Source organism: Sarcophilus harrisii, chromosome 6, assembly GCF_902635505.1.
Source record: "Sarcophilus harrisii chromosome 6, mSarHar1.11, whole genome shotgun sequence".
NCBI lineage: Eukaryota > Metazoa > Chordata > Mammalia > Dasyuromorphia > Dasyuridae > Sarcophilus > Sarcophilus harrisii.
In genome coordinates, this window is record NC_045431.1 from 182,446,950 (window position 1) to 182,471,956 (window position 25,007).

Genomic DNA, 25,007 nt, shown 5'->3' on the forward strand with positions numbered 1-25,007 from the left:
GTTCATCAAATTTGCACCCACAGGCCCAGTGCTTGGGGGGAAAGGGGAAGGGACAACTTTACTAGAATAGAACTGAAGAAAGTTCAATTTATACATTCTAGCATTCAAGGCTTTCTATCACCTGATTCCAATTTACCTTTTCAACCTTATTTCCTATCACAATACTAAGTAATTTCCCTCAGTATGGCTCAAACATAGTCTGTTCCTTCCTGCCCCTGTGGTTTTGTTTATATTGAAGCTTGGGGTGCCTTCTTCTCTTCCCTAATTCCTAAATATAATTCAACAATTACTTTAAACTTCACCTTCACAATGAAACTCTTGACCATCACAAACTTAGTAGTTTCTTTCTCTGAATTTCACTGGTACTTAACTCTCTGTATCATTTATTAGATATGCATCCTCTATAGCCTCATAGAATAGAATCTTTTCATAGAAGCATACCAAATAGACTGTGAAATTCTTGAAGGTAGGGTGTGTGCCCTTTCTATCTCTTCTGCCCCAACATGCCATAGAAGGGTTTTGCATATAGAATAGTTAGGTAAAAATAGGTATTTTATAAATAAATTAAAAACCTCTCATTGGTTTTCTTGCCACAGGCTTCTGCCCTCTCCAATCTTATCCATATATAGCTGCCAAAATGTTATTTATAAAGTCTCATATCGCTTCCCAGCTCAACAAATACCAGCAGTTCCCTATTCTGTCTAAAACTGAATATAGATTGCTGATTGGTATTTAAAGCCCTTTGCAATGTGGTTGCAACCTGCCTACCATCCCAAGCCGCTTATATGTAACGCCCCTTGACACATTTTACAATCTAGGATCTTGCTGCTCCTCACTTGTAGCATTCCATTTCCCATCTGTCTCCATTCCTTTGCAGAGGCTGTCCCACACTTCTGGAATGTGTTCCCTCCTCACCTTTCTTGCCCTTGTAATTCCTAGCTCCTTCAAAGCTCAATTGAAATGTTTCCTAGATGGATTTCACTGATCTCCTTCTACCTCTAATGCACTTCCTTTCACCATCTTGAATTTATTTTGAATATATTTATATAAATACACATCTCCTCTTACAGAATATAAGCTTCTTAAGGGCAAGGACTAGTTCATTTTGGTCTTTATACCCCTAACATATACCCCTAACATAATAGGTGCTTAATAAACGCTTATGGCTTGATTATAACATGCTCTCTCTATTCTGTATTTCTAACCCTTGACTCTTCACCTAGACTATAAGCTGCCACACTGATCTCTCCTTAGCCATTCCCCATATTACAAAGCACAAAGCAGATTCCTCATGACAGAACTCCAACATTTCCCTTCTACAGCTGGGGAGGTGCCTCTGAAGAATTCACCATCACCATTGAAGGCAGACACTAAACGGGGTTTGTGATATGGTGAGCAGACTAGATAATCCATACCATCTCTCTACCATAGTTTTCACCAGTTCAAGCTACAATTTCCCCCTAGTCTGGGGCCCTAATTCTGTATTTCTAGGACTGAGACAGATGCAATGGAAGCATGCATATGATTATATCAGCACATTGGGGTTAAAGAAATAGCTCTAGTTGAATAGCAGTCCCTAGCTGACTCTGCAAAGGGTCCAAGACTGCAAAGAAGCGACATTCACGCGAGCACAGATCTGCAGTCCTGAATGGGAAGCTGGAGGGGTTATCTTTAGAAGCTGGTCTGATGTGCCATGAAAGACATTGTAAGACAACATAAGCTTTGAGGGTTACCTCCGGAGGAGTTGGTGAGAGCAACTGGGGTGACTGCAAACAGCAACATAGAGTAACAGATTAGTGATAAAACATCGGGCAGGATGTTACATCGTTGGGGGAAAAAGACATTTTAGTAACACAAGCAACACACATGAATCATACAGATTAGAGTTATAGGATCCAGTTCCTTTGGCTAGACAAAGGAAAAAAAGGGAAAGAATGAACGAATGAGCAACTGAAAGAAAGAAAATAATTTCTCAAAACTTTTCTTTGAAAAAAATAGGATGAAATGATTCCCAAAGAAAGTGTCTTCCCAAGCAAGGTACGTGTTCCATGACAGTGTCCTTGTCCTCTCTTCTTCCATGTTCAGGACAGCCCACAAGTTATGGAAATAACATTTTAAAGCTAGAAAGGAGCTTAGAACATAAAAAATAGAATATCAGAATATTTTTTAGGGAGGGAGCTCAATGACCTTATAGGCTAAATCTCACTAAAGTACAAGGGAGTTAAATAACTTGCCCAGGACCACCTAATTAATAAGTATCAGATGGGAATTGAATTCAGCTTCCTCTGACTGTTTTACTGCCCAAGAGCAGGAAAGGAGTTCAGAATATAGATAGATAGACAGATAGATGGATAGATGACAGGTGACAGATAGATAGATGGATGATAGATAATAGATAGATAGATGATAGATGTATAGATGATACATAGATGACAGACAGATAGATGGATGGTAAAAAGATGGTAGACAGGTGGATAGATAGATGATAGATGGATAATGACAGATAGACATGCATAGATGGAAAATAGATGGGTGAGTTTTAGAGCTGCAAAGCTCTAAATCCAAAATACTCATTTCACAGATTACAAATTATCTGTAAAAAGTCCCATGACTGGTTAGTGGCAGGGCAGGGATTAGAAAACAAGTCTTCTGATGGCTTATCCAATACTCTTTCTACTATTTTTGTATGATGATACACATTGTGAATTCTGAGCTGAGTCAGAAAGGAGATCCCATCTGCTTGTGTCTTATTTAATGTAAATCACATGACATCAGTATTGCAAGAAAAGGGAGGATTAGCCTCTTGCCAGGATTCATGAACCACTTGATACATCTTTCTGTATCTGCTTTAATTACCAGCTAAATTCTCTTGTCTTTCAAGCCAGGCATTATCTATGGCTTGCTTCCAAGGGGGTACTTCACCTATCACATCACTTGAAAGGGAATACAATTAGAAATAACCAGGTCTCCAGTTGTTCTTAGTATTATGGAATATTTACCCACTAGAGACTAGTGTGCCAAGATACAGACATTTAAATTTTACTTTTGACATTCATGTCACATGGGAAAGCTGTCCAGGACATTAAAGTAGTATTTGTATAAATGGATTAATTAAAAAATCATGAGTGTTAACAAATGCTAGGACATCAATTCTATCTGCATGCAATACAGTAAAAAGAACATTGTACTTTAAGTCAGGAGAGCCAGGTTCAAGTTTTGGCTTAGATATAAGCTACGTGATATTAGGCAGGAATCACAGTCTATGTAACATACCATGTGTATGTAACATACTACAAATCTTATAAAGTACATCACTTGCAATAAGGCAGCTAGGTGGCACAGTGACTCTAACACTGAACTGGAAGTCAAAAAGAACCAGGTAAAAATATAGCCTCAGACACTTTCTAGTTTACTAACTGGGCAACTCATTTAACTTTGTCTGCCTCAGTTTCCTCAATTAGAAAATAGGGATAATAATAGCCCTGAAGTCCTAGGATTAAGGTAAGGATCAAATGACATAATATATGTAAATAGTATAACTATTTAGAATAATGCCCGGCACATAGCTGGCTTTCATATTTTCTTCCCTTCTTCTTTCCTAACAGCTCTGTGAGGGAGAAGCCAAATATCGTTCTCATGTTAAAGATGAAGAAAACAAGGCTGAATGAGATACGATTTGTTCAAGGTCATACAGCTTGTAAACAAGTCAGACTTTCTGGTAATTAGTCTATTATGACTTTCTACTATTCTATCCTCACTTACTCATTTTTAGTTTGTTTCGCCATTTGTGAAATGGGTAATAAGATACTTTTACTTCCTATTTCATAAAGTGTTTTGTAAACCTTAAAGTCCTTTAAAAATGAGAGTTATTACTTATATATAGTAGTGTTGGGAGCATTTTATTCTTGGTTCCTCGTTTTCAACTTTTTTTGGTATCCCATTTAATCCATCCCAACCACCTTCTGCTTCTGCACCATAGGATGAGGGAACAAACTAGTAGACAAACAGGAGCTTGGATTATTCTGCCCTCACAAGATGGGCAAATGGGAAATGTGAAGATCCTTGAACTGCCCACTTGAGTGGACCAGCCAGGCCCAGCACCATTGGGCCTATTAGTAATGGACTTATGAAAGGTTAGGTTCCTGTAGGAGACTCACTCCTTATGGACTTCATTCATTGCATATAAATTCCTGGAGTGGATATCAGCTGGCTAACATTGGAGAATCTTGCTAGAGTTTTCTTAATGCAATAAGGAACATTTGTTAATGCATGGAAGTTTGCAAAACACTTGTGTATATATAATCTCATATAATTATCATATATATATTATCTTATTTAATTTTTGTGGACAACTCCCTGAGATAGATGCTACTATTATTTTTTTATGGATTAGGAAACTAAGGCTGAAAAAGCTTAAGTTATTTTCCTGGTGTTATACAGGTAATAAATATCTGGGATAGGATTCCAACACAAGTCCTTCTGATTCCAAATCCAGCTCCTTATTTACTCAGGCATCTAGATGTCTCCGGGCAGAAACACTTCTCTGTAATGTAAGATTGGAAGCAAAGACACTAGGGGACCCTGAAAAGAAGGGCAATTTGGGGTTTAGATCCAGCAGAAAACAGACCTCCACGAGGCTCCCAGAAACAGGATGGGAGAAGGGATTTTCTATGTATTCTAACTCTGAATAAATATATGATATCTCTAACTCCTTAAAAGTGATATATACATATCTTTTTCCTTTACTATGTTCCCCTGTTCTATACTAACACACCACTGATATGACTGCTGATAAAAAGTGACAGTCATACACTTTAAACACCATTTCTAGCTTTAGTATATGAAGAAGAATAGAGGCTAAGTCGAGATGAGCTCAGCTCATGAGGGCAAGAGCAGAGAGAAAGGGCCAAAAAATAGATTATGGAGCAGGCAGAGAACCAGCAAACAATCCTGAAGCCTATAAACAGCATCATGAAATTGGGGCTAGCTTCCTGTTCTGCAGTCAATAGTCTTGTTGGGGCTTATTGGAGATACTGGACTTATAGAAGATTGAGTAGAGAGGAAATGGGAATAATACCTGATATTTCTAGGGTGCTTTATTTACAAAGGGCCTTCCAATCATTTACAATTATGTAGTATATGTGTTACCAGTATTATATTTATCATTTAATAGATGAAGAAACTGAAGTTCAGAGAAGTGAATTGACTATTTACATGGCTAGCAAATAATAGAGCTGGAATTTTAATGATAATAATATTATTATACTTACAATTCTTATGATATTTATAGAATGCTTGAGGTTTTATAAGGCACTTTGAATACATGATCTCATTTGATACTTACAACAACCCTATCAGGTAGTTAATATCATTATTTACTTTTTATAGATCAACAAACTGAGGCTGAGAGAATATAAGTGATTAGTTATAGTAAGTGTACATGATGGTATTTGAATCCAGGTTTTGTTTTTTTTTAAATTCAACTGTCCAGTGCTATCTACTGTATCAAAATGCCTCATATACATATTATAAGTGTATGTATATACACATACATACACACATAAATGTAAAAGTTCTTAAATTTCATATCATACATCAAGCTTAAAAAAGACATATTTTCTGGATAATGTGTTATGTGGATACATGTTTGTGAATGAGTGAAAAAAGCACCTTTCATAGTCCAGATATCCCAAAAATTTAAATCAGATTTTCAGACTATTAAATAAGATACAAAATAACAATTTAAACTCAGTAGAAGAAAGATAGCACCAAGTAATCCTTAAAAAGAAAGCAGAAGAAAATGGCATTTCATATAAATATTAAGAAATATATAATGTGTTTTAGGTGCCATTAGTACAGTGGGATGGCAGATTTTCAAATGGAGACAAAGACAGGGACAATGAAAAACAATTTGTGTATAGGAAAATGATACATTCCATGCATCATGAAAATCACTACTCTGTAAGCAGGCAGATGCTTACATGTCAATTTGTTCTGTTCAAACATGACATTAAGAGACAACATTTCTGGGTGGTTAGTTACAAACAAACTCTATTATTGATGGGACCGTGAACAGTCTGATGCTCAAGCGAGTTCAGAATGCTGGGGATCAAAAGCTAACTCATAATATAGTTGACCATTCTTCTGGTATTGCTGGCTCTGGGCTGGATAGACATGAAGTAAGCCTCTGTGATATTAAGGGAACTTGGATGAGCAAATGTAAATGTAATGAAAACAAAGCTTATTCTCTTCTTTGTATTTCTCCCTAGAAACCAGCATAACATATGGCATGTTGTATTTAATAAGCATTTAATAAATGTTTGTTAATCATTCTCTGGATAATCTAGTAATCATATTATTATGAAACTACATTGGCTGGGATTCTGTTATGCAACGTATGCCTGTATAAGAAGTAAAAAGAGCATTTGAATTAGCTCCTGATCATTTCCTTAAAACTGTCATTGCTTCCTGTGTCCTGTTACATTTCATTAAAATGTCTTTTCCAGAAAAAAACCCACTCAAAATTTTATTGTAAATCAGAAAATTTGGTAGCAAAAGCTTTCCAAGTTTATGTAGCACTCAACACATGAAGGCAGCTTGCTATGAAATGATTTCTTAAAGAAGGGTGAAGATTCCAGCTTATAGATCAAACTGTGTTAGTTTACAGAGACCAAACATCAAGTTCCATAACACCAATAATCAAGGCCACATTTCTAAAAGTCATGTATTGTTCAGTTTCCGTACCTCTCCATAACTATGCCTGTCACCTGAAGAGTAACTGATGTATGGAGAGTAGGAGATCATATCTGGGCGGTCGATGTTATAGATGGCCTTGTTTTTAGGAAGAGCAGCCAAGTCCCTGTAGTCAAGAATCTCATCTCCAAGCTTAGCCTAAGAAAGAGAGGAAAGACCAAAGAGAAGAGGGGAATGATTAAAGCCAAATCAAAAGTAGATAGCCAGTTCCCAGAACCAACAAGTACCCAGATGCAGAGTAGCAAGTTAGTAAAGCAGCAAGAGTATAGTGGAAAGCACACTTGGACTCCAGTCAAAAGAGCTGGACTTGAGTACCATTCCTGCAACTGGTTATCTATGAGCTCCTGAGCAAATCATTTCTCTGACTTTCTTTATCATCTGCAAAAATAAGCATGGCAAGAATCACTGTACCAATATTAAAAGCATTTCAGTGAGTTTAGAATTGATCAAAGATCTGAAGGTCACTTTGGTCCAACCTACAGAGCATGAAACTGAAGCCCAGATTGATGAAGTGGTTTACAAAAGGTAATGCATGCATTAAGCAACATGTCAAGAATTAGAACCCAAGATTTCTGACCATACTCTTGCCATTCATTAAGAGCCCTCTTCTTTAGAGATAAAAGTGAACTTAAAAGTCATCCAGTTCAATGGCCTCATATTATTAAAAACTTGGATCTACAACAGCTCTCTTCTCTGAATTTTTAAGTACTTCTTACCTGTATCTTTTATTTTGACATTTTAATACTATGTTCTTTTATAGCTTAACTGCTTCATGTGGATGTCTTGCTTCCTTGAGGTTCATATTTCCCACTTCTATATTCCCCTAGTGCTTAGCCATATCCAAAGCAGGTGAGGAAAATGATAATTATTAATCAAGCATTTCCTTCCTTTTTCTTCTCCCCATTTTCAACTATACTAAAGTGGAGTCTGCTACCTGCCAGTCTTTTCTTTTCTTTTTAAATAATATTTTATTTTTCCAAATACATGCAAAGATAGTTTTCAGCATTTAACCTTGCAAAACCTTGTGTTCCATATTTTTTTCTCTCCCTCCCTTCTTCTTTCCTTCCCCCTGTCCCTAGACAGCAAGTAATCCAATATAAACTAAACATCAACATTAACCTTTGCAAAATCTTGTGTTCTAAATATTTTTCCCTCCTCCCTTCCTCCCTCCTCCCCCAAACATTCAATACAATATAGGTTAAACACATGCAATTCTTCTAAACTTATTTCCATATTCATCACCTGGTATTCTTGTCACAGAGATTGTCAGCCAATCATCGAATATTTCAAGGAAAAAAGTCCTTAAAGTGAACTACGTTGTTTTCCCAAAAAAACTTTTTTGTGGGGTGGAGTAAAGAGAAGACTAACAAATCTCTATGGCAATAAGAGCAATAATAATAATAATGCTAATATTATCTGTATTTATGGTTTAAAAAAGAAAAAAAAAACTCTCATGTGGGGGACATCGTTAAGTATACATGAAAGCCTGCTGATGTGATTCAGGTAAAAATATCATAGTTTAATCACTTGAGATGGAGTCCAACTAGGAAATAAGTGAAGCACATGCCCAAGGATATACACAGTTCCTAAGGAGAAGAGCTGGAAGTTGAATCCAACTCAAAGCTAGTACTTTATATGTGAATTTTGTATTTCCATTATATAGAGAAAGAAACAAGCTTCGAGAGGATGGATAATATGATGAGACCTCGGAGAGGTAGAATACTTACTTGCCTTTTCTTTTTAATATTCAGAAACTACATGTCCTGAACATTTGGACAATAAGATGAATATCATGTACTCTTTAGCATTTGTCCTTCATTGGGTGACTTTCAAATTTATTTCTATTTAATGTAGTATTCATTTGGTTGCCAAGGCAACTACCTGAGCCATACTAATAAAGATGAAGACCATTTAGATAAGCTTCCTCTCCCTCCCCTTATACCCCTCCTTCTAATATTTAAGAAAATATACAATAGTGGATTCTTCCTCATTAGAGGTATTTAAGCAAAACATGATGACCATTTGCTAGAAAACTTTTGAAAGAGATTATCACTCAAGTGCTTGTGGGAAGTTAAAAGGCTTCTGAAGGATATTTTTCACACTAATATTTTATGTCCTATGTTCTAGGTCAGTCTGAGCTCTGGCATTTCATGTTGTAAGATTTCTTCCAACCCTTATTGAGTCTTTGTTCTGTGTTCAGTTGATCTTTTCCAGCTCTGATATCTTAAGATCCCTTCTGGCTTTCACATATTTAGTGTAGACTCAGAAAATTTTCAGCTGCAGAAAGGTAGTTCAAGACCTCAGAAGGTCCCCTTCCCGGCTGAAAGGCTAAATATTTCCATTTTGTATCATCCATTCTTCTATATCACTATTTGAGTATATATAATTAAACATTTTCTCAGAAGTTTTGACCAGGCAACTGATAGACTATAAGGCAAAGATCATTTCAAATTAGGTAAACAATGAAAACACAATCAGCCTATCAACTAACTATTTTCATGGATTTCTGCCATTGAACTAACCAGAAATTTGGCATCATTTAGATTCAAACTAAGTCCTTAGTGACTTCATGTGATGGAGAATCATAGAAGTGTAAAGTATTAGAGATAGAAGCAACTCTGAAACACAGAATGTCAGACCTTGGAGGGAACTTTGAACACAAAATGACAGAGTTTAAAAGGACTTTATATCAGAAGATTAGATCTAGATGCTGGCTTAGCCCATAGAATATAGACTATTAGGATTCATAGTAAATTTAAAATGTAAAATTGTGGAGTTGAGAGGTCATGTAATATATTCCGTCTTCCATTTTACAAATACTGAAACTGACTCAGACAGATTAAATCATTTGTGCAACATCATATGGCCAATCACTTCTTGGACTTGAACACAGTTTTCCTATCCTCATTTTAGTGCTTTTTCTATCATAAAAATAATATTTCACATTCCTTTTAAATGATTCTTTTTCTCTTTTTATTTTTTGGGGGAGGTGGATATTTTTTGAGGCAACAAATGAGAAATAATCAATATTACTCACTAACTGTAAGCTGAGAGGATCTGATTTTTCTTTTTACTTTCTCAACCCATAATCCCCTCTAACCCTTCTTGCTGTTTGTCATCTGATACTCACATAAATTACACGACTTGGAGATCCTGATGTATTTGAGGCAGGCACAGAAATTATGCTTTCCGAGGAAGTTCTTGTTTCCTAGAGAAGAAAAATAGATAGAAGAAAACTGAAGACAATTCATTCCAAATGGAAGAACAGGTTAGGGAAAAAATCTGTGTAGTTCCTAGAGAAAGCAAACAGAATTACTGGCTCTCCTCTGCCAGTTGGTCAAAAATCTGATCACATTAACTAAGTTTTTACTATATGTAGAGATAGAAACAAATGACTAGATATATTACTTTAAGAAAGGCATTTTCCCTTGGGAGTTTCTTAATTTATAAAATGGGATGTTGGAGTAAATGACAATAAGGTTTCTTCTAGCTCACTGTTTTCTATTCTCTAACATTCTATCTTATTGGAATCATCACATCTTACATGATTTGAAGGAACCACAGAAAGCATCTAGTTGAACTTTCTATCTGAATTATATGCTTTAAAATAGGTTGTGCCTAAATATATGCATCAATGAAGAAATCAATATCTCTTGTTGCAGCTCATTTTATTTTGGGATAGTTCTAATTATTAGAAAATATTTTCATGCAATGAACCTTATTAAGTTTTACCTACTGGTTCTTGTTTTCTTCTCTGAAGAAAAAGAGAAATCTCACATGATAATTCCTTTTCTATGTGTTAATCCTTCCATTATTTGAAATCATCAATCTTATTCCCTAATGTCTTTCTTCTCCATGATAAATAACTCCAATCTCTCCAATCTATCTTTTTAGGACATGGTTTAGAGAAACTTCACTCTCTTGATTATCCTCCATTGGCTACACTTTGCTTTTTCAATGTATTACTTTAAATAGATCCTCAAGAACTGGATTCAATATTTCAGATCTGCTCTGATCAGGACATGGAACACCTGGATGGTTGCTTTCCCTATTCTGGACTTCTACTGATATAGCTGAAAACCCCATTAGTTTCATTTCTTTAGCTAACTTATTTTTTGCTTGTTCTTCTAAAATTCATAAGACTAAAACAAATCCTAGAAATATTAGAATTCTGTTAACTGTAATGTTGTATGAGGTACAGTCTAAGGCTTTCTCCAGGCCTGACATTCTATATTCTCTGATTTCACTAAAGAGGCCATTTGTCTGATGTTTCATATAAGATGCTTTCTAAGGGAGAATAGACAAGAAACGAATACCAAGGACTGCTTATTCAGGCTTACTAATGTGTTACTTCACTTATATCCATGAATAATATTCTATCAAATATCATCAATCTTGTCAAGTCTCATTTTGATAGAGGCTCAGAATCATGAGGACTCCCTTAAATTAAGTGATTCTTTTCTATTTCTGGTTGATGGTCAGCCTATCCATGGAAAGCTGTTCCTAACATTTAACACATTGTTTGGCACCTATTTAACACTTAATAGTGGGTAGACAGGGCATTACAATGACATTATCTCTACCAACAAAGAGCTTATAGACAAATAGCCACATGAACACTTGCATCTATTTCTGTAATAAGTAGGGTGAGGCTTAGGGAGCCCAAGGCAGATCCTGGAAGAATGTGGCTTCATAAAATTATCCCCAACCTGCTAGGGATAATGAATGCCACACAGCTCTTGGCCTCTAGTCAAACAACTTACTGTCTCAGCTAATTTTTTGTTTATACAGCAGCAATGTTCTATCATTAAAGAGCCCAGAGGGAAAAGTCCAGAAGTCTGATTTCAAATACTAACTCTGACACTTCCCCAAATGACTGGGCCTTCACTTCTCTGCAGGTTCATTATCTATAAAATTGAGATAATAATGTTTGTCCCTTGCCTCACAGGATACATGGTAGCTGTTTAAAATATTATTATTATGGTGGAAAGCTAACAACAATACAGATCAGGGTGAACTGAGATATGGTCAATTCCAGTTTAAATTTCCTAACATGGCAACCTCAAATGAATCTCTTTCTTTGTAAATAATAGGGTACTTCTCTCCCACTACCACATACAATTTACCCTCCTCCAAAACTAGAAGATTAGGGTGCAATGGGGGGGGGGGAGAAGCACTAGAATTTAAGTCAAAAGATCTTGGTTTGTGTCCTGACACAGACACTTGGAACTTGCAATCTAGGTCATCATAAAGATATCATCTAAACTCTCTGAGACTTAATTTTCTCATTTATAAAGGGGTGATAATACTTGTACTTGCCTGACTCACTGCATTGTTGCTAATAATATATCTTTAAACCATAAAGTGTCATAGAAATGTGTGATTAATATAGTTGGCTCTCAGTCATCTATATCTGCTGGTACAGATAATAGAAAAATGAGAATAATCTGATTTGTCATCAATGAGAATATTCAGTGGTTCTGATCCTTCAGAGAAGAGCTTCCACCTGCTAAAATGCTATTCAGCTTGAGATACAGCCAGAGCCCAGTTCCCTGTCACCCATATTTCCTTAATACATGACAAGGTCATGATCCTGGGTTTGCTAGAAGGCATTCAGAAGTTGCATGGCATGGAATAGATACCCACATGAATGTATGATCCATTATGCAAATAACAGAGCGCTGATAGTGTCTGTGAATTGAAGCCATTCCTTCAATATACTGAACAACATGTACTGAGCTGAGATCACAACATTGCCAAACTGACACCTGAAGCTTATGCCACAACACAGAAAGCTTCATAGACAAACCTTTAAGGCATTTTGGGTGGTGATGGGGTAAACCTGATTGCAAATTTGGCTCTGCATCTATAAAGGAAAAAAGAGTAGAAGGAAATGATATTACATTTAAGAGCGGTGTAGTGATACTTCTGGGATTTTTACATGATGAATTCATATTGTCGCTATGGTGGAAATGTCTCATTGAAGAGGACACTAATTGTACCTAGCATCTCTCAAGCCGGGATGGGAACTGATCCATGTATATTCGAGGAGCTCATGAATTTCTAGTAATGACTGAAAAATGTTTCCTAATTCTATACCAACTTTAGATTTGTCAAGCTCTTTCCTCATAGCATTTCTCTGAGGTAGCATAGTATGATAACCATTATTAAGAGGTAAAATTTTAAAAGAGGTAAAATGATTCACCCGTGGTCATATAACTTGGAAATATCAGAATCAGGTTTTCAAACCAGTTCTGATACCAGATCCAATACTCAATTCAAGATACCATTTTCTTTCCACAATAAGTTCATTTTAGAAAAAAAAAAAACAGAAACATTCTCAGGAAACAACTGGTGTATTAATACACAGAAAAATCCAAAGGCAAAAAACACAGTGAAAACATCCAGTTGTTAACCTCTTATCTTTCTACAACTTCCATAATTTACTGTTTCTCATAGAAAGAATGTTGGACTTAGAATAAGAATTAGATTGGTATCTGGGTTCTGACATTTTCAAGCTATATGAACTTGAGAAAATAATTTAAACCTTCCATATTTTAATTTATTAATTTGTGAAATAAAAAATAAAGAATTGTACTACTTGTCTTGCATATGAACAACTACTATAATTTTCCCAGGACAATGTTGAATGTCTTTTTACAAACAGCATATTTGTAACAAACTTTTTCCTCAACTGATCTTTCCTAATGGACACATGAGTAAAAATTATGTACATACTGGCAAATTTTTTTAAAAATTTACAAATATGAAAGTTCATTGTATGTGATAATCTTGTGATTTAAGCCAAATGTGAACAGAAAAGTAATGTATCATGCCTTAACAAACTCAGATATACCCTCTCCTTTACCTCTTCTCTTTTCTCCATTCCTCTGCAATCTCCTTTCTTCCTCTTCTCTTTATTTCCCTTTTCTTTTTCTCCCCTTTCCTCCTATGTCTTCCTCTCTTTTCCTCTCCCTAATCTCCTTTCTTTTCTCTCCCTCCCCTTTGTTTAATTATTGAAGCTGAAAAAGGAACTCATTACAAGGCAGATTTTGATATAAGGCACTACAACTTTATTAGATCAATGGGCAGCTTTACTCTAGGTTCTGGTGTATTATGAAACAATGACAATAAAAAGATGGGTACTCAGGTGATCAATATATCATCAGAGTGAGAACTCAACTTTTCTTTGGCCCAAATATGGGTTGATGAATCTGAAACATTGAAATTGCATTTTCAGTACCAACTACTACATAAAGTTGTCATCATCCAAATGCATCTGCTCCTGTCCAGGATACATCAGAAGTCAGGAACCACCCTCTATAGTTGTTCACACAGACAAACAAGGGCAGAGTAGCTAAACACTTTGAATTTTTCCCTGCTTAGCTAGTCCAGATAATATTGTAATCATCAAATGACATCTTCCTACCTGTTAGTCAAATTCTAAAAGCTTACTATATAATTGAAAAATGCTTAAAGGCAGATAAGCAGCTAGTCCATTAAATCTACCATGAACTGCTAAGAGCCTCTTTACTTCCTTATCTATAGCAGTAGCCCTGGGCTCTTATGCTTTCACATTGTTTAAGTGCTTACAGAGTCGGATATTGTCCCTAGCCATGGTGCTGATCAGTTTTAAAAAATAAACAGACTAACCTACTCCTCCTTTAAATCCTGCTCTTAATTTTATTGACTACATCCTCTAGGTATAGAGGCATACTTTTGCATCTAAATGTTTTGCTGAAGTATTTCCCAGCCAGGGAATATGAAGTTTATTGAAATTATATCACCTATTCTTCACAATTGTCCAATGAGTTAGGTTATACATGTATTATCATCTCTGTTTTACAGGTGAGCAACCTGAAGCTCAGAAAGATTGAATTGAATGCCTTGACCATGGTCTTACACCTAGTAAGTTTTTGAAGCAGAATTCAGACACAGGTTTACCATGATTTTTCATGATTCCATATTACTTTTCCAGGGAACAAATTTTCTCATTTGGCTGATTTCCATTGCTACTGACTGAATCTTTAGATTTTATGACAAAGAACAACTTCATTCCATCAGGTTCTGGATCACAGGCCCTGAGAACTACTAGATATCAACTACTTCTAGGCAAGATTCACAACTATACTTTCCACCAGACCCATTTCTAGCCCTTATCTCTACCTCTCAGTCTTTGTGAGGAATTAAAAAATGGTTCAGGTTTAAGGTCCAGTGCAAAGTACTAAAGGCCACTCCCGACATTTGTATCCAAATAAAATTGGGTTATAATGAATAATGGCAATAATAAGAGATAGCTAACTGAGGCAATGGGATAGAATACTTTACTTGGAAATGGGAAGCCCTCAGTTCAAATCCTGTCTTAGATTCTTATTAACTGTGTGACCTTAGACAAATCTCTTCACCTCTTTCTGCTTCAGTTTCCTCAACTGCAAAATGGTATAACATGCTCAACTGGACAAATCTCTTTATTTCTGCCTACCTCAGTTTTCTCAACATAAAAGGATCATAACATCAACCAACTCCTAGAATTTTTATGAGGATAATTATATTAGTAAAGTTCTTTGTAGTCCTTAAAGAGTTATAGAAATGCTAGCCACTATTATTTCCATTAACAATAACAGCAATTTTCTATTGTATTTATGATTTATAAAACACTGCTTGATTATCCCACTTATTCAGGGGATAGCTGAAACAGATTTAAAGGTGAAAAGATGTCTAAAGGTGGCCTGTGGTAGTTGTAAAAAGTGCAGAACTAGGCTAGGTAATATCTCAAATTACTTTTCTCTTGATGGTGCTAGTTCAAAGAAGAGTAGTATTATTATGTTTATGAATATCATATTTATTTATTTCAAAAGGGTTAAGGAAGCCATTCCTATCCCTTGCTAATCCTTAAGTCATTACTCAGCAGTGGGGCTGAAATAGTCAACACCAATTCAACATAACCTTTGATAATCAATCTATCTTAGTATTAACCAATGTTGTTGAAAATAACCAAACTTTATTGCCATCCAGTAGAATAACAAAAACCATTTCACAAATGTTAAGTATATACAGGTTCATTAACATGCACACCAATATTAGGATATGCATATATACCTTTTTTTGGCCAGACTTCTGTTTTCATCAGGATATGGATCTCTCATACGTAAAGTACTTTTGAAACCTCAAAAGTCTATATAATGCTAGTTACAAAGAGTATTATACTTGAAGTTGCCTTGTAATAAATTCCTTTTCAATTTTGATAAGTATGCTGCTTTTGGAGGATGGAGTGACAAAGAAGGAGAAAGACAGGAGGAAGGGGAAAGACAGCATAAAATTGATTGGGTGGGTTTGGGTAAGGATAGGTTGGCAAGAGAACTATTTCACATTAAGTTTTTGGGGAAATTAACAGTTTTTATGTAATAGAATATTAAAAAGATTTGTCTAGGGGCTTTGAGTTAAGTGAACTTTAGATTTCTCTTGAAGGTTAGACCTTTATCCACTGTACCATTCTTCCTACCTACCTCCAATCTTTGTGTGTATGCATGTGCATATGTATAACACATATGTGCACATACAAATGTATAAATTACAGTCAATGTTTAAAAGATTTGTGATTTCATTAATATATTTCTTTACTCTAATGTAAACTTTAAACTTTATTAAATATGTCCATGAATTGTCATGTAATACAATGATCAAAAATATAGGAATATACATACATGCTAAATCATGGTATAAACATGATCTTGAGTTTGATAAAGTCATTCTAGGAGAGCACAGGCTCTAGAAAGTTCAGCCCAACCTTATTATGAAGTTGACATTTGTGAAGTCCAGTAAAAAAAAATGGATAGAGAGGTTTAACATCAGAAGGTATGGACTGGACTGATCCAATTTGATTCATGATAGAATTTCAAGAAAATTCCTAAGAAGCGAGGGAGTGCTTATGACTAGCATTGGTGGAGAGAATTAAATATTGAGGAAATCACCAACAACTATCAACTGGATTTCTGATTTAAGGTTGAAGATATCATCAATTTAACTACAAAGTTATTTTTGGCCACAGCAACGTTTTTTGAGAGACAATTGGGGTTAAGTGACTTGCCCAGGGTCACAAAACTTGTAATAAGTATTGTGTCTTAGATCAGATTTGAACACAGGTCCTCTTGATTCCAGGGTTGGTGCTCTAGCCACTGCACCATCTAGCTGTCCCCACAGCACTTCTTAAAGATCATTAACTACAATGAAGAAACATTAAAATCTGCATAGTGGAAGAAGTTATGACATTAATGAAATTAGGAATCCCTGAATTGTATATATGCATATGTGTATGGAGAGCTGTCTTTATAGGTAAATAAATACAAATATAAAACAACTCAATCTTTCAAAGATCTATTATTCAAGTGCTATGGCTACTCTTCTGCCAAAGCAAACTACTCCACCCCTTAACAGAACATTTTAATAGTTATTGTGACCAAAAAATGATTTATCTGATGGCCATTCTTTCTGTGATGAGCCTTTCCGCACTTAAGCTATGCTCTATCTGTCATATAGAGAGCAATCCACCTAGAACTTTTACTCTGCTGGCATAAGATTCCCAGGGTTTTCTTCTCATAAGACTATGTAGAATAGCCAAGGTGAAATATTTTTTTTACCCCAATCTTTTCCTCTATGAAAACCTGAGCATGTCAAAGGATCTATGGGAGACTAAAGAAATCAGGTCCTACAAACTGGATAAGTGCTGAAAAAGAGCAAGGATGGCATCTATTATGTTCCCAGGGGGCCAGCTGCAAACACAGAGTCTAGGGCTTCCATGAACACAATTCAGATGTCAGTTCTTCTTTGCCAGCCTCAGCCATTGGTTCTTAATGCCATCAGAGGGTAAAAGTTCTCATTATTAAAAAAAATCTTCAAAGAGCATCTGTTGGTGACAAATTTCCACCCTCACATCCCCTTCCCTTCAAGAACAGACCGTCTATAAAGGTCATATAGGGTCTTCTGTAGAATAAATGGCCAGTTTCCTGCCAGCTGGCATGATTGGAGACTTTATTCATCCAGATATCTTTCTTTGATTTCATTATAGAATTTGATTTAGAGCAGAAAAAGTGGTTTCCTGATAAGAAAAGCTCACTGGATATTCATGATGACTCAATATTTTCCACTAAAGGAAGCAGGTTTGAGATAAAAGCTTCTGCCATGCTGCATCTTCCTCTAAGAGGGACAGCTTCCAAAAATTATTCCTGGAGATGCATACCAATGGATATTCTCTAAATCTCTCTTGTTTAAAAAGAACAGTACTACACAGATGACAACAACAATAACAATAACCATCACTGCCACTGCCACTGCTACTATTATTACTACTACTACCACTACCATTACTATCTCTACCACCTGTCATTTGCATAATATTTAAAGATTTAGAAATAATTTATTCCTATTATCTCATTTGATTCCTAATAAAATATAATATTCTCTCTCTTCTCTCTTTTTGTCCCTCTGTTTCTGTCTCTGTCTCTCTGTCCGTGTCTCTTTTCTTTCTCTCTCTCTGTTTCTGTCTCTGTCTCTGTGTGTGTCTATATATCTGTCTGTCTGTCTGTGTGTGTGTCTGTCTCTCTCCCTATGTGTGTCTATCTATTTCTGTCTGTCTGTCTGTCTATCTCTGCCTCTGCCTCTCTCTATCTCTGTCCCTCTCTGTTTGTCTCTGTCTCTGTCTCTCTCTGTCTCTGTCTCTATCTCTCTCTGTCTCTCAGTCTCAGTCTCTGTCTCTGTCTCTCTCTTTTATAGAGGAAACTGAGGCTGAGAAAAGTTAATTACCCTATCCTGCTTTGGCCCTTGATACCCTCTCCTCTCCTTTAATTGGTGAAATCCCTGATCTGGAAAATTCCTAACATATAGTAATAAATATTCTCTCTGATCAGTGAAACAATTAGGTACAAAATATATGGCAGTACATAGTTACTTAGTGTTTTATGAATCCAAAGGTCCAAAGAATTCACTATTTGACCAAACTGTTCAAAAAATTGGAAAGTAGTCTTGCAGAAACTAGACATAGATCAACAACTCATCAAACCATCTGCCAAGATAAACTCAGAAGGGCTGTACATTTCAGACATAAAGATTAATATCATAAGCAAATTCATGGAGTAGGTAAGAAATTACTTCTTAGATCCATGGATATGGAAAGAGTCCATAATAAAATGAGATACAGAGAGATTCACAAGAGATAAAAAGGATCATTTTATGATATAAAATCTGAAAGATTTTTTTTCACAAACAAAAACTAAGGCAGTTAAAAAAGAAAAGAAAAGCAGAAAAATGGGTGGGGGAAGATCTTTGCAGCAAGTTTCTCTGATAAAATTCTAATTTCTAAAACATACGGGAAATGGAGTCAGATTTACAAAAAAAAGTCATTGCCCAATTGATAAATAGTTAAATGATATGAATAGGTAGTTTTCAGAGGGAGAATCAAAGTTATCAATAGTTAATATGAAAAAGTGTTCTAAACCAACATTAGAATATGACAAAAAAAAAAAAGAAAGGGACTTGCCTAATGTTTCCCAAATTTCCCTGGAAACATCTTTAAATAATGGCCTCAAAACAAATTCTAGAGTGACAGAACCCACAAGAGGATGAGGCAAAACAAATTTTCCAGCCCAAAATAACTTAGATCATCAAGAAAGGTCTATATCACACTGGGATGAAAATGGAGTGCACTTGAATATAGGCTTCTCTCCAGAAAACCAGCACTAATACTTGGGGGTGGTCAAATCAGTGGTAATATCAGTGTCCTCCTGAGCAATTAGCCCACAGATGGCCAAGGAATTAGACAACTAAACAAAAGATTATAGGAGTCCCTTTCCTAGCACTGGGTACAGGGGCTCTTTTGCATTACTTATATTTGGACCTGGTTACGGTGCTGGGTGGCAGTTCCAGGGCAAGTAGTACTAGTATAGCAGAGCTTGTAGCCATAGGAGGGTGCAGTCTCTGGTCACAGTTTCAGACCAGGAAAGAATGCTTTTGGCTGCTCATAGACCAAAGTACAAGGCAAAAGAGTAGTTAAAAAAAAAAACAACACCTTCTCTTCAATGAACCTTAGAAGAACTAAAAGCTTACAACCCCAGTTATGAAAATAGTGGCACAAAAAAACATTGTTTGCTAAGTGCCTCCTTCAGTCTGAGAGCAGAAAAGAAATTTAATATAAAGCTAAAAGTCAAGAAATAGAATGGGGAAAATGAGCAAACAACAACAACAATAAAAAAAAGATCTTGTGCATAGAAAGTTACTATGGTGACAGAGAAGAGCAAAACACAAACTCAAAATCAAATAAGAGAGGCAGAAGAACAAATGAGAAAATAAATGCAGAGATGAAAGACAATTATGAAAAAATAGCCTACAATTTGGTAAAGGAGGCATACAAAAATTATTGAAGAAAATATTTAAAAAACAAAGTAACCAAATTGAAAAAATGAACAAAAAATAAGTGAAGAAAAAAATTCCTTCAAAGGGAGAATTGGACAAATGGAAAAAGAGGTACAAATGCTTACTGAAGAAATTAATTCTTTAAAAATTAGAATTAGACAAGTGAAAACTAATAATTCCACTATTCATAAAGAAACAATAAAATAAAATCAAAAGAATGAAAAAAATCAAAGAAAATGTGAAATATCTCATTGGAAAAACATTTGACCTGGAAAACAGATGAAAGAGAGATAATTTAAAATTACTAGACTACCTGAAAGCCCTGATAAAAAATTAGTCTAGACAAACAAGAGGTAGAATGGGGCAAATTATCTTACATTAAAGAAGCATGAGTTTTTACAGTGTTGAGGAAGATGGGGGAGGTGGGCAAGATCCCTTGAATGTTACTTTTATTTGAATAGACTCAAAGAGAGAATAACTTACACATTGAATTGGGACTAGAAACCTACCTCACCATAAAGTAAAGAAGGATGGCAAGGGGAAGGGGATGATAAAAGGGAGGAAAGATTGGGGAAGACAGTAATTGAAAGTAAATTCTTTTTGAGGATGGACAAGGTGGAAAAAGAGTGAAAGTAGAATAAAAAGGGAGAAAACAGAATGGAGGAAAATATAATTAGTAATCATAATTGTGAAAAAAATTACATCAAGTGAGTCAAATTTGTAAAAATAAGAGCTATTCCCAAATTGATAGTCAAAAGATATGAACAGGCAGTTTTCAGACAACAATTAAAGTTATCTATAGTTATATGAAAACTGATTTACTGATTAAAGCAATTCAAATTAAAACAGTTCTAAGATATCCCCCTTACCTATCAGTTAGCTAATATGACAGAAAAGGAAAATTACAAATGTTGGAGATGTGTAGAAATTGAGATATTAATGCATTGTTAATAGGATTATGAACTGATTCAACCATCCTGTAGAGCAATTTGGAATGCTCAAAGGGTTCTAAAATGGCACATATCTTTAGACCCATCAATATAACTACTAGATCTACATTCCAAAGAGAATTAAATAAAGGAAAGGGACCTCTATGTAGAAAATATTTATAGCAGGTCTTTTAGTGGTAGCAAAGAACTGGAAAATGAAAGAATGCCCATTAGTTCGGGAATGGCTAACCAAGTTATGGCATATGAGTGTAAAGGTAGGTTGATTTTTAAATTTATTTTCTTTTTCTTGTTTTTTGATCTGTATTTTCTTTTATAATATGACTAACATTAAAATTTTTACACGACCATAATATGACTTCATAATATGATTAATATAGAATTATATTTTGCATGACTGCACATATACATCATATTAAATTGCTTGCTTTCTTAATGAAAGGGGAGGGAGAGAGAATTTTTAACTCAAAATTAAAAAAAAAGAATGTTAAAATTGTTTTAGGGTAAATAAAATATTAAATAAAAATTTTTGATAATTAAAAATACAAACTAAAACAATTCTGAAGTACTGTTTCATATCCAAGGCAAGTCACTTAAATATTTCTCAACCATAATTTTTTTATCTGACTCAATAGTATTTAAGATTGTTTTAGCTCTAAATCTATGATCCTGTGATCTATTTGGCCTAACCAGTTCTGAAAAAGAATCCCTCTACAATATCCTCAACAAGTTTTGATGAACTTCAAAAGAGAAATTCACCTTTCTTACCTCAAGGGGTTGCTTATAGCACTTTTGGGTAACATACTGGTCCCTATATAGTCCCAACTTTATATACTTAATTGATTCAGCCACTCCATTGAGAGTTCAGTCCCAGTCAACCATGACATGAACAGTTATAGAAAGCAATCAAGCTTTCAGAAAGCAGTTCAAATTTAGATAAAGGGGAACTCTCTGATCTTTGATTTCTTATTCTTCATTTATTTCCTAAGCTTGAACATTATCCAAGAATGATTCATCTCAATATTTCTGTATATTGTTTTTTTTTAATATAAGGTGGTTTTATTACCATGAATATGTATTGGTTCATAAAAATCTTATTCTATATCTAATAATATGTTTGTATGATATTTAAATTTTTTTTTAAAAAACTTCTATTTTATTAAAAGATTTTCTAATGTTACTTTGCATGACTGATTTAAATCCTCCTTAGTTGTGATGGTTATTTTAAAAAATTGTTCACTTTTACAAGTTAAAATTTTATTTACTTATGGAAATATGTTTAAAATGATTGTGACATATGTAACATGTATCAGATTGCTTGTTGTCTTGGGGAAGAGGGATATAAGGCAGGGAGGAAAAAAAATTGAAATTCAAAGTCTAACAAAAATGAATGTTCAACTTAGGCTGTCTATTAAAAAATAAAATCTTATTTAATATTTTTTACCTATACTCATTAGGAAAATTAGTATATAATTATCTTTTTTAGTGTTGCATTTTTCATATTTTGTAATATTGATTTGTTTCTTCCTCTGAGTTTTGATTCTTAGAATTATCAAAGTTTCTGCTGTGTCTATTTTAGTAATTCATATTTTTTGCAAATAATCCTCAATTTCTTTTGAATTCTATAATTTGTTAGCACATTGCTGAATGTTAATATTCTCTTAGGTTCCTATTGGAGTGCTCTTTGACTTTTGATAGGCTATGGCTGTTGTATTCAGTTTGAGAAAATAAAATTAATTCAGAGGGAAAATTTTCTCATATTAGAGCTATCCAAAAGTAAAAGTGGCTCTGGCTAAAAAATGTGTTCCCTCTGACAAAACATTTTGGCACAAACTAGAAGGTCATCAATTCCTGGAGATGGTAGACTGAAGTAAGGATTCCTACTTCAAATACTGAAGAAACCCTTTGAATTTCTTTCCAACTCTGAGCTTTTAGGATTCTAAAATATCTTGTCTCCTGGAATGACCTCTGAAAAGGATAATTGGAATGATGAGATTGATGACCACTCCACAGAAGATCTGGTTGTAGAAACTGAGTAAATTTTGCCTGAAGATGAGAGGTCAGGGAATGTTATTAGCAAAACATATCAACAGTTTTTATATGCAAGACCAAAGCTATCTCCAGCATGCCCTGGCACATTCAACTGCCTCAGAGACACCCTATTTGTCACTGCATGTTCTAATAGACATAATGAATATGTTGTTTTTGCTGAGTTTTTTTTTTCTTTTTTATTCTATGTTATAAAAGATATTTTGCTAGATAGAGGAGAGGAAGAATAATATTTGAAATAAAGAAGCTTAACAAAATGAAGAATGGCTATAAAAGTAAGATTAAAATCAAAATAGAAATAAAATCTCTTTACTAAACAAAGTAAGCTCTTCCATAAGTTGTCTCTTAAATCACTCCAACAAAAAAATGCTCTTTCTTCTTTCAAATTTCTCATAATCTTTTGTCTGTACTTCTCCTTGACATTTATTACATTTGGCCTTGCATTGGTGTTTTTATTCTCTCCTATATTAGTTTGTAAGCTTCTGAAAGGCAAGATCTGGGCCTGATTTCATTTTTATATCAACAACACTAAGCACAAGACCTTGTAAAAAGTAGGGGAATAATAAATGGCTGTTAATAAATGTTAATAAGCTTAGCCTTGGTCTCTACAGCTTCTTTTTCTTTATTTTTTAAAAACAGATGTTGTAATGTTTGAATAGATTTAAATGTGTAGAAGATCAGAAAATGAGTAATAAGCAGCTGTGTTAGATCAAGCTTATTACATTATTTGGCTTCTACAGCCAAGTTATTTAAGGAATACAGACATCAAGAAAAATATCCCAAACTTCCTACAATGAATAAAATGCACATGAGCTCATGATAGGGTATGGATTAACTACTAATTCTGCTTATTAAATTCATTAGTACCATAAATTCTGGATAAAATATGTTTTAAGAACAAGGATGTTCCATGCCAAAATATCAAAATAGTCCCATACTTAGGATTTTCTCAATGGAATATATTAGTATAAAATTTTTAACAGGTTCTAATTTTTACACCTAAAGTCTTCTTTCTGGCTATCAAGTCTTCTAAAATGGTCCTACCCCAATTCATAGTCTGAACTAGCCTACTTTCTTATCATTGACATAACACACACACACATATATGTAAATTACATTTATATACATGGATGGATATTATATGTGTGTGTGTATATATTATATATATATATATATATATATATATATATATATAATATATACACACATAATTTCCCCCTAGTTAGTAAAGTTCTCTCTACCAACTTTGCTTTCTATATAATAATTAATATTTATTTCATGTTTATTTTATAGGATTGCTTACTTCTGTATGGGCTGGCCATGTGCTCCCTACTAGATGGCGAGAGCACATTAGGAAAGGTATCAATTCTTAGGACCTGGATTGGAGTCCTGGTTCTGTCAATTGAGTGACCTTAAGCAAAACACTCTGGGCCTCAGCTTATTGCTTAGCAAAAGATGGAATTATGCTACTTGAACTCTAAGGTCTCAAATCTTTCTATCTAAATGTTATTAATTAATTTATGTATCCTCAAATACAAAACACACATTACAGATAGGTATTTAATTCATGGTTCTTGAATGAATGGATGAATGAATCAATTTTTTAAAATAGGAAAATCCCCTCACTATCTCTTTAAAACATGCTACTTACTATGAACTCCTTGACTTCGCCAAATAAATATTCCCTGATCTAAACCCATGACTTATTTTATTTTTTAACTTTATTTTTTCTTCTCCTCACATTTCTCCTTAACTCCATAATTGAAAAATGGGGGAAAAAAATCCCTTATACCAAAAATGCATTATCATGAAAAAAAAATTCTCCACTATCCAAGTCCATAAATTTATGTTTAA

The 25,007-nt window shown here is 34.6% G+C and overlaps 1 protein-coding gene across 2 annotated transcripts in view; it reads right to left on the reverse strand.

Annotated features, from left to right (window-relative positions):
- The window catches only part of ABLIM2 (actin binding LIM protein family member 2), a 225,631-nt gene that overhangs the window by 70,704 nt on the left and 129,920 nt on the right, over window positions 1-25,007 (reverse strand). The window contains exons 7-10 of one of the 2 annotated variants that reach the window (XM_031942739.1): window positions 12,563-12,619; window positions 9,884-9,961; window positions 6,745-6,891; window positions 1,734-1,766 (exon numbers count right to left, since the gene is read on the reverse strand). In XM_031942739.1, coding sequence (XP_031798599.1) covers window positions 1,734-1,766; window positions 6,745-6,891; window positions 9,884-9,961; window positions 12,563-12,619 — 315 coding nt within the window. The remainder of the gene's footprint in view (window positions 1-1,733; window positions 1,767-6,744; window positions 6,892-9,883; window positions 9,962-12,562; window positions 12,620-25,007) is intronic. The other variant, XM_031942738.1, reaches the window with a different exon arrangement.